We start from the raw sequence: 17,320 nt of genomic DNA on the forward strand, positions 1-17,320 counted from the left end.
GTACTTTGGAAATTTATATTTGTTAAATGAAAGTTAAAAAAAATATTTCTAGCAATGAGACCAAGATATACCATGTGCTTTTTGATATTTTAATTGATACAATATCATGCTTAAGCAATATTCCTCCCTATTGAACCTGAACCTAGTCATGAGCAGAGTGTCCATATTGAGAGAAACCATGAGAAATAAGTGGCCTGGACTCCTAAACAAAGTCCATGTAAGGAAAGACACATTTTTTTTTGACAGGCAGAGTTAGACAGTGAGAGAGAGACAGATGGAAAGGTCTTCCTTCCATTGGTTCACCCCAAAAATGACCACTATAGCCGGCGCACTGCGCCAATCCGAGCTAGGAGCCAGGAGCTTCCTCCTGGTCTCCCATGCGGGTGCAGGGGCCAAAGCACTTGGGCCATCCTCCACTGCCTTCCCAGGCCACAGCAGAGAGCTGGCCTGGAAGAGGAGCAACCGGGACAGAATCGGGCACCCCAACCTGGACTAGAACCCTGGGGTGCCAGCGCCGCAGGCCAAGGATTAGCGAAGTGAGCCACGGCGCCGGGCGAAAGACACATTTTTTAAAATGTAGGAGCATCTTTTAGGTTAAAGGAAGCTTTTGGGGCCAGCACCGTAGCATTGAGGGTAAAGCCACCACCTGCATCACTGGCAGCCCCTGTGGGTACCGGTTCATGTCCCAGCTGCTGCCCTTCCAACCCAGCTCCCTGCTAATGGCCTGGGAAAGGCAGCAGAGGACGAAACTTAGCCCCTGTCACCCCTGTCGGGGACCTGGAAGAAATTCCTTGCTCCTGACTTTAGCCTGGCCCAGCCACAGCACTTGCAGCCATCTGGGGAGTGAACCAACAGGTATGAGATTTTTTTTTCTCTCTCTCTCCTTTCTGTGTAACTCTTTCAAATAAATAAATAAATAAATCTTTAAAAAGAAAGCTGTTGTGTCTTTAAATACAGACATTACCAAAAAATGAGAAACATATGAGTCAGGGATATGCTAATCACATTGATTTGCTCATTACATGATGTATATGTATATCAAAATACCAATACTACATCCCATGAACTTGTAACATCATGCCTCAATTATATCCATAACAATTTTAAAATCTTAGTTATAACAGGTTAAGTGCCACGATGCAAGGTACCCACTTCCATATACAACCAGCTGGATCAGATAAATCTGTAGGTGGATCATAGACTTGTGCCCATCAACCCACTGCCCCATAGCTCCCAGTCCACTGGAAGTCTGGTTTGTGATCCTGAGCTGGATGAGGGGGGTGAGGTTAGGCTGTACCAATACAGGGCAGAAAGGCAGGCACGGCATGTCAAGGGGCTCCACAGCCTTGTTGCGGGGAGACCCTGGTTATTTCTCGTCCTCCTGCAGAGCTGCTCTCTGCTGGTGTGTGGAGAAGCAACGGCCAATTCTGTCAGGTTCACCCAGCAGCTGGCAGTGCCACACCCTCTCTACTATGTCCCCACTCTGCTCTAGGGCAGCACCCTGCACCCGTGTCCTGGCCTGGCCCTCTAGGCAGCGGCTGCTCCTTACATTGTCTGCTCCTGTGTTCTTTAGATCAGGGGTTAGCACATATTTCTGCGAAGGGCAACGTAGGAAATATTTTAAACTTTGCAGGCCATGAGGGCTCTGTCACAATCACTCGATTCTGTTTTTGAGAAAAAAGAATAAAAGCGATCAAAAGATCGCTTTGAACAGCTTTGTGGGGTTGTAACAGCATCTCAGAGGCTGGGAAAGAACTCGCACTTGCACAATCACCCTCGATCTGCTCTCTGGTTTTAGCAGCCACCAACCAGGAGGTGGCAGCAGAGAGCCATTCTACAGGAAGAGACTCCTGTACCAGGACCAACGACAGCCAAGAGTAGATGAAGGGGTCGACCCACTTTCAAAGAGAAAAGGGAAATAAATGTTAACTGTAAACAGATCTAAGCTCTGAATCAAGGAAATAGCATCCATTCACTTTCCAAGGACAGTGCTACGAAAACAGATGCAGAAATCCTGTTAGGTAAGGCTTGAGATTAGGAAAGGAAAAGACTTGAAAAACCAAGTTTGAGATTTGTGCAAATAACTGAGATGGACTGAACTAGTGGGGTGGGGCAGTGATAGCTTTGGCTGCGCATTTTTATGACACGTCTGGTGGCCAGGGCTCTAGCAGAAAGTCTGTGGCAGTTTGACCTCATTCTATCTATAAATAATGTAAGACATGATTTTGTCTCTTTTTTTTTTTTTTTGAAGGAATATGTGGAGGTTCTGTTAAGTAGAAACATTGCAAAATTATAAAAAATTAAATTAGTCTGAATCCTCAAAACCACAGATATGCACCGTGGCTTTTTGGTCTAATTTCTATTTTGGGTTCTCCGTTTAAAGTTGTTATCTTTGGAAGAGTCAGTCTCCACCACTGAAAAAAGCAAAAGTCCTATCAGTGTTTTAGGAGACCTTTTTGAATTAATTTACAATTTCTCCTGATATTCTTATATTTTACCAACATTCTATTCTTGAGAAGTTTGCATATCTAAATTTTCCTACCATAGTGTCCAACTGCATATTCATAGTTTTCATGAACACTCAGTAGCTACTTCATTCCACGCATGCTTTCAGCATAGCTGATACAGCAGTGCATACAAAGCCACCACCATCGTTGCCTTACGGACTGTATTTCCTGGTGGCTGTTAGATAAGTAACTACAAACAGCTCGAAATGTGCATATCCATTGGCTTTGTTCATCTTTGTTAGGTGGCTAATTTCTTGAAATTCTGTTTTTAGAAATAATATTACTGAGTTACAGATGATGAATGGATTTAAAGTGCTTTAGCTCTACTGACCAACTGCTTTCCAGAAAAGTCCAAATTTACCCTACGTTGGATATTTCCACAAAGATGAGTTGCAACATCAATACTGAGCTACCATTACTAAATATTAGTTATCACATATGCTGAGATAACAATGCATTCTTTTCTATAAAATTATTGTGGGAAATAAAAGATGATAACAGATATAAAGCAATTTCCCTAAGGCCTGTTATTACTTCCAGTACGTTGTTTAGAATTTCCATTTATCACATGTATCAGGAGACAGACTCAAAAATAAAAAGTGGAAGTCAGATTTTAAAGACTATCTCATGCCTATGTGGAATGTTACATTGTTTGTGCATAATACTTTTGAGGGTGCATTATTTACAAGGCTCCAAGTGAAATGTTTTATATGAAATGTGATTTATTTATTTCTGTACACAGAAGTACAGTGAGGGTATTATTATATTCACATAAGAATTGAGAAACTCTGACTAAGGAAAGGTTAAGTGTATTCTCAATATTCACACAACAAACAATTAACAGAGCCAAGATTCAAATTAAGAAACACCTAACTCTAACTTCCATACTCTTTCAGCCCAAATGTTACTGCCAAGGAAAAGGGAGAAAAAAAGCAGAAAGTTCCAAGAATTAAATGGAAATACTGAAGTCAATTTACTGCCTGTTTTCAGGCAAACAAAGCACTGGACCCAGGACCACAGAGAAGGAAATTATTCTCCCACATGTTATTTACAGCAAATGATATGACATTTAACCATGTCCTCAAATGTTTTGCACCATCAGCATCCATGATTGTCCAGTGCTTTCCTCTTACCATGTTGTTCAGGGTTATGTACTCCTGCAAATACATGTCAGGAAACTGAACTTCTCCAGTGCTTAACTAAGCACACACACAGCAGTCATCTGTGACATAGAACCCACCCTCTCCTCACACTGTTTCTGTTGCCCATTTCCCCAAGAACCATTTCCCACTAACATAAATAGATATTCCCAGTATTGCAGTTAACAGCTTCCTTTTCACTCGATTTTAGCAATGTATTCTGCTGTGAATGGGGTACATAAGATTCTATATAAGTTTAAAAAAAAGTGAAACAGGGACAGTGTTGTGGCATAGTGAGGCAAGCCATCGCCTACAATACTGGCATCCCATATGGGCAACCGGTTCGTGTCCTGGCTGCTGCACTTCCAATCCCGGTCCCTGCCAATGCACCTCAGAAAGCAGCAGCAGACAGTCCAAGCGCTTGGGACACTGCACCCATGTGGGATGCCTAGATAAAGCTCCTGGCTCCTGGCTTCAGCCTGGCACAGCCCTGGCTGTTGTGGCCATTTGGGGAGTAAACTAGCAGATTGAAGATCTCTGACTCTCCCTCTCTCTCTGTAACTCTGCCTTCCAAATAATAATAATAATAACAATTAAACAAAAGAAAAAGCATGCAAGATCCAACGATGTGTAGAACGATGAAGGAGAGTGATTATACTAGAGACAGGCAGCATAAATGACTGAGCTTCTAGGCTGCTTACATCAAAAATAAACAGGAAGGTTCAAAAAAGGTTTAATTCTTAACACAGAAGGAATATAACATTATCAATAAAAAAATTAATTTTCCCTTAGTACTGAAATCAGGTAAAGTAGTTACATAGGTTGGTTCTGACCATCTTAGCAACATGACCAGTTCTCTTACAGGTTTGAAAAATCAAGCAGCAATGGTCAATTTTGCCATTACTGTAACCAATGTTTATTAGAAGCCAAGGCTGTAATATCGATTCATAACTCAAAAAAGGCTGTTGTGTATAGATAAGAATCGAGACCTGACTTACTATAAGGCACAACTGCTTCAGAATAAAAGTTAGTGAACTAAGCTCTAGTTTGTTAGAGCTACTTTGCTGTGCTGATTGAACTAAAGATGCCACATGAAGGTCTTTACCAGCAGAAATTAAGTCCTCCAGGAAAGTTTTAAATAAGGTTCTGACTTCCACTCTGCTCAAATGAAGAGTCTATGGAATTGCTTTCAGATGTGAACTAGTGGTCCCGCTTATCTGAGATGGACCTGTTTCAACGCTTCCAGGCATGCCTGAAACTGGGTAGCACCACACTTCATGATTTTTTTTCATGTTGATACACACCCATGATAAAGTTTAATTTATAAATTAAACATAGTATGAGATTGACAATAACTAACAATAAAACAGAATAAAAATGCACTGTAATAAAATTACCAGCATCACTACCTTTGCCTTTGGTGCCATAATTAATTAGCATAAGGATTACTGAGGGGGGAGGGGCGGCATTGTGGTACAGTGGGTTAAAGTCCCAGCCTGCAGCACAGGCATCCCTTATGGGTGCCTGTTCAAGTCCTGGCTGTTCCACTTCTGATGAAGTTCCCTACTAATGCACCTGGCAAAGCAGCAGAGGATGGCCCAGATGCTTGGGGCCGTGCACCCACGTGGGAGACCTGGAGGAACTCCTGACTCCTGGCTTCAGATGGACTCAGCTCCAGTCTTTGCAGCCATTTGGGGAGTGAACCAGTGGATGGAGGACCTCTCTGTCTCTGTCTCCACCTCTCTCTGTAACTTTCAAATAATTAAAATAAATCTAAAAACAAACAAACAAAAGAAATATTACTTGGGCCTAAACACTGAGAAACCATAGCATCAATCTGATCACGACTACCTTAAGTGACTAACGGGTGGGTAGTGCATACTGAGCGCACGTGCGGGACAAAGCAATGATCTGTGTGCTGGCAGGGACAACTGAAATATTTTGAGATTTAATCATGCTACTCGGGATGATGTGAAACTTTTCATTTATTTCTAGAGTTTTCCATTTAATGCTTTCAAGACCACATTTGAGTGTGGTTAACTGACACTATGGAAAGCAAAACCACAGCAGTAGGGGACTGCTATGGCATTGAAAAGAAGGTCAAGATCTTTCCCTAAAGCATGGCTTGGGATTGGTTAAAATACTTGAAACAGTTCTCATGAGAAGTCATATACCTATAAACTCTAAAATCACAAGCTGGATGATTGTGAACTAGATCATTCTAAGAACAAAACAAACAACCCAGTTAAGAAATGGGCGGAGACCTTAAACAGGCTTTTTTTTTTTTTTTTTTTTTTTTTTTTTTTTTTTTTTTGACAGGCAGAGTGGACAGTGAGAGAGAGAGACAGAGAGAAAGGTCTTCCTTTGCCGTTGGTTCACCCTCCAATGGCTGCTGCGGCCGGCGCGCTGCGGCCTGCGCTCCGCGCTGATCCAAAGCCAGGAGCCAGGTGCTTCTCCTGGTCTCCCTTGTGGATGCAGGGCCCAAGGACTTGGGCCATCCTCCACTGCCTTCCCAGGCCACAGCAGAGAGCTGGCCTGGAAGAGGGGCAACTGGGACAGAATCCAGCACCCCGACCAGGACTAGAACCTGGTGTGCCAGCGCTGCAGGTGGAGGATTAGACTATAGAGCCGCGGCGCCGGCCTAGGCATTTTTCAAAATAGGAAATCCGAACAGCCAAAAGAGATATGAAAAAATGCTCAGGATCACTAACCATCAAGGAAATGCAAATCAAAATCACATTGAGGTTTCGCCACATCCCAGATAGAATGGCTTTCACACAGAAATCAATGGAAAACAAATCCTGGCGAGGATCTGGGGAAAAAGGCACCCTAATCCACTATTGGTGGGAATGTAAGCTGATACAGCCACTGTGGAAGACAGAATGAAGATACCCCAGAAATCTGAATATAGGCCTACCATATGACGCAGTTATCCCACTCCTGGGAATTTACCCAAGGGAAATGAAATCAGCATACAGAAGAGTTACATATACCCCCACATTTACTGCAACTCAATTTACAATAGATAAGATATGGAATCAGCCCAAATGTCTGCCAACTAAAGACTGAATAAAGAAGTTATGGGATTTGTACACCATGGAATACTATAGAGTGGTTAAAAACAAAACAATGAAATCCTGTCATTTGTAACAAAATGGATACAACTGGAAAATATTATACTTACAAACCAGTCGCAAAAGGATAAATACCATATGTTCTCATTGATCTGAGGTAACTAATAGAGCACCTAAAAGGTAATCTATACAATTGAAATTGACACTTTGAGATGCAATGCCATTGAACAGCTCTTGTCTTGACTGTTGAGGGACCTTTTTTTTTTTCTTACTATTTGTTGAACTCTTTACTTAGTATAGAGCTAATCTTATGTGTATAAAGTTAACTGAAAATAAATCTTAGTAAATATAAGAATGGGAATAAGAAAAGGAGTAGGAAGAAGGGTGGGAGTGTGGGTGGGAGGGTGCACAGTGTGGGAAGAATCATTGTTCCTAAAGTTGTATTCATGAAATGCATGAAGTTTCTATAACTTAAATAAAAAGTATCTAGGTTAAAGGAAAAAAAAGAAAATGTGGTATTTGTGTACAACAGAATATTAATTATCTATAAAAAGAATGAAATTCTACCATTTGCATTAAAATGGATGAAACTGAAGAATATCATGTTGAGTGAAATAAGCCAGATACAGAAAAACAAATCCATGTGTTCTCACCTATATTTGGGAGCTAAAATTAAAAAAAGAAAACAAAAATTACAAAATCAAAAAAAGGAATGTCCATGTATATCAGTATTGCAGATACGTTTTTCAAACTGTGTTTTATAAGTTTGTCAAACCAGTAGTTAAGAATGTTAAACTGCCTTAGTTTCAATGATCTGATTATTTTAATATTTACTGTATATGGGTGAAATGATCATCTTTCCATCTGATTATAGTTTATTGCCCTTGCCTGTATTACTGCCAATCTAAGATTTTTTTACTTTTTACTTGCTGAATTTTTTTATTTAGTGGAGCAGGAAGGCCTTGGCTGTAATGTTAATTAAAATTATATTATCTCAAAAACTGAAAAGGAAGGAAGAAAGCAGGAAGGAAAACAGGGAGGAAGGGAATATCATTATATTCTTAGAATTACATCTACATACTACACTGAGCCTGTTCTCCTTATATTAATATTACATTAACATGAAAACTAAAGTATCAGGAAAAACTCAAAAAGTAAAAATAAGAACTCAAAAAAATAAAAAAGAAAATAGTACTCTGCCTTTTTCTAGCATCAAAAATGAATGACCTCCTAACTTAAATGTTTCGAAGTTCTGAGCTTGGTGCAATTGTTTGTCAGATACATGTCTGGTGTCTCATAACTTATTCCAAGTTTGGCATCAGATATCCTGGTCCCCAAACTCTACAGAGTTAGGAAAAAAACTAAGCAACTTTGGGAAAATTTCTTCAACTCCCAAAATAAATATGTTAATAACAACTGCACAGCACAGTGAACATTAATTAAGTTAAACATTACACTAACATGGAAAAGTGTCCAACATAAACTAGGTATGCAGAACACTCTGTATTCTACAACATTCAAGAAAAAAAGCTGAGACTATGCAGTTTGCTTCAACTGAAGTATTGAAAAGTACTTAACATCTGGTGAAAGATTTCATTTTTTTTATAATGTTACATTCTTAAAAACAATTCTAGATGGTTTTCTGTTCATTTCATCATCACCAGAATTGAATACATGTTCTACTGACTTATCTGCTATCCCAGTTGGCTCATTTGATCCTGGGATTTGACCAAACACCTCTTTTTCTGAATAGCTGAGTTATTGGGATTGAAATTTGGAAAAATCAAGACAAATCATCTGTTATAGCTATAAAATTTAAGAAATTGCTACATATCATTGATGGTTTGTGATTGCTACTATTCTAAGATGCCTAAAAACCAGTACAGGCATTCGGCCTAGTAGTTGGGACTCCAGTTAGGATTTCCACGTCCCATACTGGAGTGCAGATAGTCAAATCCCCAGCTCCTCTCCCAATTCTGCCTTCCATCTAATGCATACTCTGGGAAGCAGCAGGTGATTAGCTCAGTGTTTGTATTGAGTGGCTCCTGGCATTGACCTGGCCTGGCCCAGCCCCAGCTGATGCCAGGAATTTGTGGGGGAGATAAGCCAGTGGATGGGAGATGTCTCTCTTTCTATCTGTATTTTATTATTCTGTAATAAATAAAACTTAATAAAATAAACTAATTTAAAAAATGTCTAAAGCTGACGGCATTTTATGCATTACCTTGATAGAACATAATTCTTAAATCCTACTTCTAGGGCTTCTGAAGATTATTTCTCAGCACTACCCCTGGAGCAATATTGCTGAGTTACATGGATTATTGACTAATTTCAGACTGGGATAAACAGATATAGAATCTTGGCTACATGGAGAGCATGATGCCCAGACACAAAGCGTGATGCAGATTTTATCAATCAGTTAATTAGACAATAGGGCCAGTACACAGACAGAAACTACAAACTTGAATTACTATAAATCTGAATTATCTAAGGATAATCTACAGGTTTATTTTTAATTCAGTGCTGCTGTGCTGCAGATACGCATATGTACATGTATTTAGGCTCAGAAATAAGCAGCAGAGTGGTCAGCAATTGTCAGTGGTTCCTAAGCACCGTGGTTTCTTTCTGTTGCCTCTTTCCAGTGACTTCTCAGCTCCCAGGGGGCAGGGGAAGGACATGAGACTCACATTCTTCAGTTGGGCATGAATTAAGACAGAAAGGGGAACATTCCATTTTGGGTTGGCTAAGTAAGTACAGTGGAGTAATATAAAGCTTATACTTAAATCTATAAATTCTATTTTATGGCAACTAGAAAAATCTCTAAAAAATAATGCAGTGCAACATCTGTTTTACTAAGTGAGTGCCTCAGATAAATGAAGCACTATGTCTGAAGAATTAAATGTGGTTTGTGACAGGTATAGCGAAAAACGTAAATGATAACGAGAGTATCTCTTAATTGAAAAACATGTTAAAATACATGGGTAAATGGTCAAATAACTGGATAATGTCTACATTGGTATTCTCATGAAAAGAAATTGATGGCCATAGAAAAACAAATATTAATAGAAAACATTTTAAATCATAAAGAGCATCTAGAGTAATATTGTGTATGCCATCACATGTATAATCATATTCCTCATATTTTGAAGTCTTCAATTTTTACTATGCACAGTATTTGTCTTGTCTCTTCATATCGGAACATGAATGATAGGACAAACTCATTGACCAACCCTTGGGAGGGACATAACCACACTACACCATGTCAATTAAATAGGTTAATTCAATGTGGGAGCAATACCCCAATTTCTCAGAATGGAAACATTTACTGGAAGACAATCCACATGTTCTCAATTTCAGTATCCCAAAGGAAAGCTTTTACTGAAGACAGTGCTAGCAACAGGTATGGGGCAGAGGTTATAAATTATATTTTCTGGGTAATTTTATGCTCATAAATCTTTAGTAAGAAAATCTCAAAGATGAGAGAAGGATAGGTGTGTGATATGTGATGAAAGAAAGAGTCAAAGTGGGCTTCCAGGTGCAGTAAAATGGGTCTGACTTTGCCAGTCTCAACAAGTATGGCTAAGAGTAGCTATCCATCATATTCTTCATTTAGAAGTGGTGGGTTTAAGGTGTGTGGGCAGTTCTTTCTGCAGCATTGTGTTCTACAAAGGGTCTGATGCTCTACTATCCAGTGACTTACAGGTCAGAAGTAGGTACTCCCTATTCTTATATTACATAATGGGTACCAGGATGAGTCTCAAACTATTTTTTCTACCATAGGCAGAACTGTTAAGTGTTAGGTATACAAGATGAACCTAAGCCAAGCTCCATACTTCTGGTTCTTCCAGAGTTTAAGGGTGATAACAGCAAAAAAGGAGGTTGATTAGCCACCTTGAGCCCTCATCCTCTTCAAGTTGGGCTTTTGGAGAGAGATGACTTTTTTTTCTGACTGATCAGAAATGATTTTGAAAAGACTATTAGGCCTTATATTAAAATCTATCAAGGTTAAATCAATAAAATTCAGCTTAATTACTTTTTTTCCCATAACCAATAAGAATACAAAAATACACACCTTGAATCTTCTTCTCACTTCTGCTATTTTATCATCTAATTCTTCTGTTTTATGTTTGATGAGGTGGTAAACAGCACTGATGTGATAAGCCTCCATGTAGAGCTGTTTGAGATAATCATTATTTTTTGACTTCAGTTTCAACAAAGATTGGATTTCAGACTCATGCTCTGCTTTTTTCCTTATACTGTAAAAATAAAGCAAAAAGATTAGTGTAATTAATTGAACAGAGCATATATTGGACAATATATGTTTAATAATAAGAAATGGACAAGATCATATTTTATGTTGTCAAAAACACAAGACAGCCTGAATGTTTGCTAAAACTTGAGTACAGAAAATATGTCCCCAAGACTTCTTTTATTTTTGTGCTTCTGCTTTTGGCTACTTCTACTTGTCAACTGTGCTCAATCTCAGAAAGTTAAGAAAATCAGTAACAAAAGTTTTTGTTGTCTGGGTGAGATGGAGATAGAGATATATATCTAGGTGTGTATCTGTGTGTGTGCGTGTGAGGGGCAGAGAAAGAGAGAGAGAGAATGAAACCAGGACTGGTTCAGACTGAAACCAGGATCAGGAACTTTATCAGGTCTCCCACCTGGGTTCATTCCACGCAGTGCACAGACTTGGTGAGGCCAAAGAAAGAATATCTGAGCTATAATCAAATCTTTGGAAATTTCTCAGTCAGATCAAAAGACAGAACAAAAAAACAAAAAACAATTAGAAAAAAATAAAAAACAGTGCTGAAGATTTATGATATACTATTAAATGACCCAATATAAAAGTCTTAGGAGTTTCTGAAGGTATGAAAAGAGAGAATGGATAGCAAGACCTACTCAGTGAAATAATTAGAGAAAACTTCCCTAATTTGGGGAAAGGAAGTGACATCTAATTACACAAGGAACATAGAACTTCTGACAGACATGACAAAATCTTCACCAGGAAACATTGGAGTCAAACTTTCAACAGTAACATATAAAGAAAAAATCCTAAAATATGCATGAGAGAAACAACAAATTACTTTCAGAGGATCTGATATTAGACTTATAGTTGATCTTTCATCAGAAAACCTACAGGCCAGGAGAGAATGGAGAAACATAGTCCAAATCTTAGAAAAATAGTCAACCCAGAATACTGTACCCTGCAAAGCTCTCCCTTATGAATGAAGGTGAAATAATGATATTCCATAACAAACAGAAATTGAAACAATTTGTCACCACTCATCCAACTTTACAAAAGATGCTTATGGATGTTCTACATACAGAAACATAGTCATTACTATAAAAGAATGTGAAGGCAGGAAATACTCCAATAAAAGTACAAAGGAAATACAAAGGAAATAATATGAATATTTATGGAAAAATGGCAAGGCCAAATCATTACTTGTCAATAGTAACCTTGAATAGAAAAGGCCTCAATTCTCCAATTAAAAGATACAGATTGGCTGAATGGATTCAATAGCAAGACCCATCTATTTTCTGCCTACAAGAAACATATCTTACCAATAAAGATATTAGCTGACTAAAGGGGAAAAGATGAAAAAAGATACTCTATGCTCTTGAAAGGCAAAAACTAGCTGGTGTAGCCATCCCGATATCAGACAAAACCCAAAAATTGTTAAGAGACAAAGAAGGGCACTATATTATGATTAAGGGATCAATTCAATAGAAAAATGTTATTATAAGAAATGTATATGCACAACCACAGGGCTCCTGCTATTTAATACAAATGTTAATGGATCTAAAGGGATACATAGACTCCAGGACAATAGTAATAGGGGACTACAACAACCCACTTTCACCAATGGATAGATCAACTAGACAGAAAAACAACAAAGAAACAAAAGAGCTAATGTAAACTATAGCACAAATAGACCTAACTGATATCTACAGAACTTTTCATCCCACAGTTGCAGAATACACATTCTTTTCATCAGTATATAGAACTTTTCTAGTATAGACCATATGCTAGGCCATAAAGCAGGTCTCAGCAAATTCAAAAAAGCTGAAATCATATCATGTATCTGTTCTGATCACAAGGGAATGAAGCTGGAAGTTAACAATAAAGAATCTCTAGAACATATGCAAACACATAAAGACTGACCAACATGCTCCTGAATGAACAGTGGGTCACAGAAGAAATCAAAAGAGAAATCTAAAAATTTCTGGGCACGAATGAATATAATAAAATATATCAAAACTTCAGGAATATAATAGAAATAATATTAAGAGGGAAGTTTATAGCAATTCATGTCAACTTAGAGAAATAGGAAAGACATCAAATAAATGAATTATTAATGTATCTCAAGGACCTAGAGAAAAAATCCAAAATTAGTAGGAGGAAAGAAAGAATTAAAATTAGAGAAAAATAAACAAAATTGGAACAAAAAATACAAGAGATCAGTGAGAGGAAGAGCTATTGTTTTGAAAAAATAACCAAAATTGAAACACCATTTCATGGCCAACTACCAAAAAAGGAGGGAAGAACTCAAAATTAATAAAATCAGAGGTAAAAAAGGAAATGCAACAATTGACACCACAGAGATAAAAAGAATCATCAGGAATAACTACAAAGACCTATATGCCAAAAAACTGAAAAATCTAGAAGAAATGGGTAGATTGCTGGACACATACGAATTACCAAAATTGAATCATGAAGACATACAATCTAAGTAGACTAATAATCAAAATACAGATTGAATCAGTAATAAAGACCCACCCAACAAATAAAAGTCCAGGACAGGATGGCTTCACTGCTGAATTCTACCAGACCTTTTTTATGAGCTCACAATTGTTTATTTTATAATCACAATGTTGGTCTATAATATCAAAATGTTTTTGTGACATTAAAATTGATAGACTCACAAAGGTGATTTATGACATTACAAATGACTATGACAAAACAATGATTTATGACATCACAATGTTGAGTTGGTGGCATACTAATGTTGGTTAACACAGTGGTTTTTAGACTTTTACATGTCATTACAGATATTATGACATCACAATATTGCTGTATGATACAATTCATTAAGGCTAAATATTGGTTGACCTATGAAACCACAATGGATTTTATGACATGACAATTGACATAAAATCCTTTTTATAACACTGAAATTATGACTTCACAAAGGTGACTTATGACATCACACTGTTTTTTATGAACCGAGCATGATGATTTATCACATAAAATTGTGAGAGTGAAGGTTTTATGATATAAAATTATTATAGTATCATAAGGGCTGAATTATGATAATAATGTGGTTAATCACATCCAATGAATATGACATTGCAGTGCCTTTATGACAACAATTATGACATCAAAGGGTGGTTTATGTTTTCAAAGGTTTATGTCATAGAAACTGATTATTATAACAAAATTGTTGGTTTATGACATAACAATGATAGGTTTATGACATCTATAAGATGTTATTAATGATATTACAATATTTCATGACCTAAGATTTATTATGATATCACAATAAAATTATAAAACCATGAAGGAAGTTACATCACATGGTGGTTTATGACATTTCAGTTTTTTATGACATCACATGGTAGGTTTATGATATCAAAATTTTGGCTCATCTCATCACCATAGACTGTGATATCACCTGCATTTCTTTTTTTTTTTATTTAGTGAATATAAATTTCCAAAGTACAGCGCATGGATTACAAAGGCTTCCCCCCACACAACTTCCCCCCCACCCGCAACCCTCCCCCCTTCCACTCGCTCTCCCCTTCCATTCCCATCAAGATTCATTTTCAATTCTCTTTATATATAGAAAATCAGTTTAGTATATATATAGATTTCAACAGTTTGTCCTCCCATAGCAACACAAAGTGAAAAAATACTGTTGGAGTACTAGTTATAGCATTAAGTAACAGTGTATATCACATTAATGACCGAGATTCTGCAAGATATTTTTTTTAAAAAAGATTGATTATTTTTCTATGTAATTTCCAATTTAAAACCAAGGTTTTTTTTTTCATTTTCAATTATCTTTATATACAGAAGATCGATTCAGTATATACTAAGCAAAGCTTTCATCAGTTTGCACCCACACAGAAATACAAAGTGTAAAAATACTGTTTCAGTACTAGCTATATCATTACTTCACCTTGGACAACCTATTAAGGACAGATCCCACATGGGACGCAAGTACACAGTGACTCCTGATGTTGATTTAACAATTTAACACTCTTGTTTATGGCATCAGTAATCTCCCTAGGCTCTAGCCATGAGTTGCCAAGGCTATGGAATCCTTTAGGGTTCGCCGACTTCGATCCTATTCTGACAAGGCCATAGTCAAAGTGGAAGTTCTCTCCTCCCTTCAGAGAAAGGTACCTCCTACTTTGATGGCCCCGTTCTTTCCACTGGGATCACACTCGCTGAGATCCTTCATTAAGGTCTTCTTCTTCATCTTTTTTTTTTTTCCCCCAGCGTGTCTTGGCTTTCCATGCCTAAAATACTCTCATAGGCTCTTGAGCCAGATCCGAATGCCTTAAGGGCTGATTCTGAGGCCAGAGTGCTATTTAAAACATCTGTCATTCTATGAGTCTGCTGTGTATCTTGCTTCCCATGTTGGATCCTTCTCTCCCCTCCCCCCCCCCTTTTTTTTTATCAGTTAGTATTAGTAGACATTAATCTTGTTTGTGTGATTCCTTTGACTCTTAGGCCTATCAGTGTGATCAGTTGTGAACTGAAATTGATCACCTGGGCTGGTGAGATGGCATTGGTACATGCCACCTTGATGGGATTGTATTGGAATCCCCTGCACATTTTGTTTTATTTGCCTGGAAGAGGGGCAACCGGGACAGGATCGGTGCCCCGACCGGGACTAGAACCCGGTGTGCCGGCGCCGCTAGGTGGAGGATTAGCCTAGTGAGCCATGGCGCTGGCCTGTTTAGGTTTTCTATGTCTTCCTGGTTTAATGTAGGTAGGTTGTATGTGTCCAGGAATCTATCCATTTCTGATAGATTTCCCTATTTGCTGGCATACAAGTCCTTGTAGTAATTTCTGATGATTCTTTTTATTTCTGTGGTGTCTGTTGTTATGTTTCCTTTTTCATCTCTAATTGTATTGATTTGGGTCTTTTCTCTTCTTTTTTTAGTTAGTTGGGCCAGTGGGGTGTCAATTTTGTTTATTTTTTCAAAAAACCAGCTCCTCGTTTGGCTGATTTTTTGTAATTTTTTTTTTTGGATTCAATCCTGTTGATTTCTTCTCTGATTTTAATTATTTCTCTTCTCCTACTAGCTTTGGGTCTGGTTTGCTGCTGATTTTCTAGATCCTTGAGATGACTTGAAAGTTCATCTATTTGGTGCCTTTCCAATTTCTTGATGTAGGCACCTATTGATATAAATTTTCCTCTTAACACTGCTTTTGCTGTATCCCATAGGTTTTGGTATGATGTGCTGTTATCCTCATTTACTTCCAGGACATTTTTGATTTCTCTTTTAATTTCTTCTATGACCCATTGTTCATTCAGTAACATGTTGTTCAGTCTCCATGTGTTTGTACATGCTCTGGGGATTCCCGAGTTGCTAATTTCCAACTTCATTCCTTTATGGTCTGAGAAGCTGCATGGTATGATTCTAATTCTTTTGAATTTGCTGAGACTTGCTTTATGGCCTAGCATGTGGTCAATCCTAGAGAAGGTTCCATGTACTGCTGAGAAGAATGTAAAGTCTTTCTGTGTAGGATAAAAAGTTCTGTAGATATCTGTTAGGTCCATTTGAGCTATAGTGTCATTTAAATCTACTGTCTCCTTGTTGGTCTTCTGTCCTGTTGATCTGTCTATCTCTGAGAGTGAAGTATTGAAGTCCCCCAGTACTATTGTATTGGGGTCTAAGTCTCCCTTTAATTCCCTTAACAAGTCTTTTAAATAAGCTGGTGCCCTGTAATTAGGTGCATATACATTGATAATCATTATATCTTCCTGTTGAATGGATCCCTTAATCATTAAATAGTGCCCCTCTTTGTCTCTCCTAATAGTTTTTGTGGTAAAATTTATGTTATCTGATATTAAGATGGCTATTCCCGCTCTTTTTTCATTTCTGTTGGCATGGTATATCTTTTTCCAGCCTTTCACTTTCAGTCTGTGTGCATCTTTGTTAGAAAGATGTGTTTCTTGTAAGCAGCAGATAGATGGGTTTTGTTCTTTAAGCCAATCAGCCAATCGGTGTCTTTTAACTGGATTGGTCAGGCCTTTAACGTTTAATGTGACTATCGATAAGTAGTAACTTTGCCCTATCATTTGTGGGTTTCCTGTGATCTTTTGCTGTGAGGTTTCCTTCCTTTACCTTCTTTCATATTGGTGACCGTGTTTCTGTATTTCTGCGTGTATCACATCTTTAAGCATCTTTTGCAGGGCTGGACGAGTGGCGACGAATTCTTTCAATTTCTGTTTGCTGTGAAAGGTCTTTATTTCACCTTCATTCACAAATGAGAGCTTTGCAGGATATAATATTCTGGGCTGGCAGTTTTTCTCTCTTAGTACCTGGGCTATATCTCACCATTCCCTCCTCGCTTGTA

The 17,320-nt window shown here is 38.0% G+C and overlaps 1 protein-coding gene across 1 annotated transcript in view; it reads right to left on the reverse strand.

Annotated features, from left to right (window-relative positions):
* CCDC178 (coiled-coil domain containing 178) overlaps positions 1-17,320 on the reverse strand; it is a 440,915-nt gene that overhangs the window by 317,162 nt on the left and 106,433 nt on the right. The window contains exon 11 of the mRNA XM_062200025.1: positions 10,793-10,976. Within this exon, the coding sequence (XP_062056009.1) occupies positions 10,793-10,976 (184 nt within the window). The remainder of the gene's footprint in view (positions 1-10,792; positions 10,977-17,320) is intronic.

This window comes from Lepus europaeus, chromosome 9 (assembly GCF_033115175.1).
Source record: "Lepus europaeus isolate LE1 chromosome 9, mLepTim1.pri, whole genome shotgun sequence".
Classification (NCBI taxonomy): Eukaryota; Metazoa; Chordata; class Mammalia; order Lagomorpha; family Leporidae; genus Lepus; species Lepus europaeus.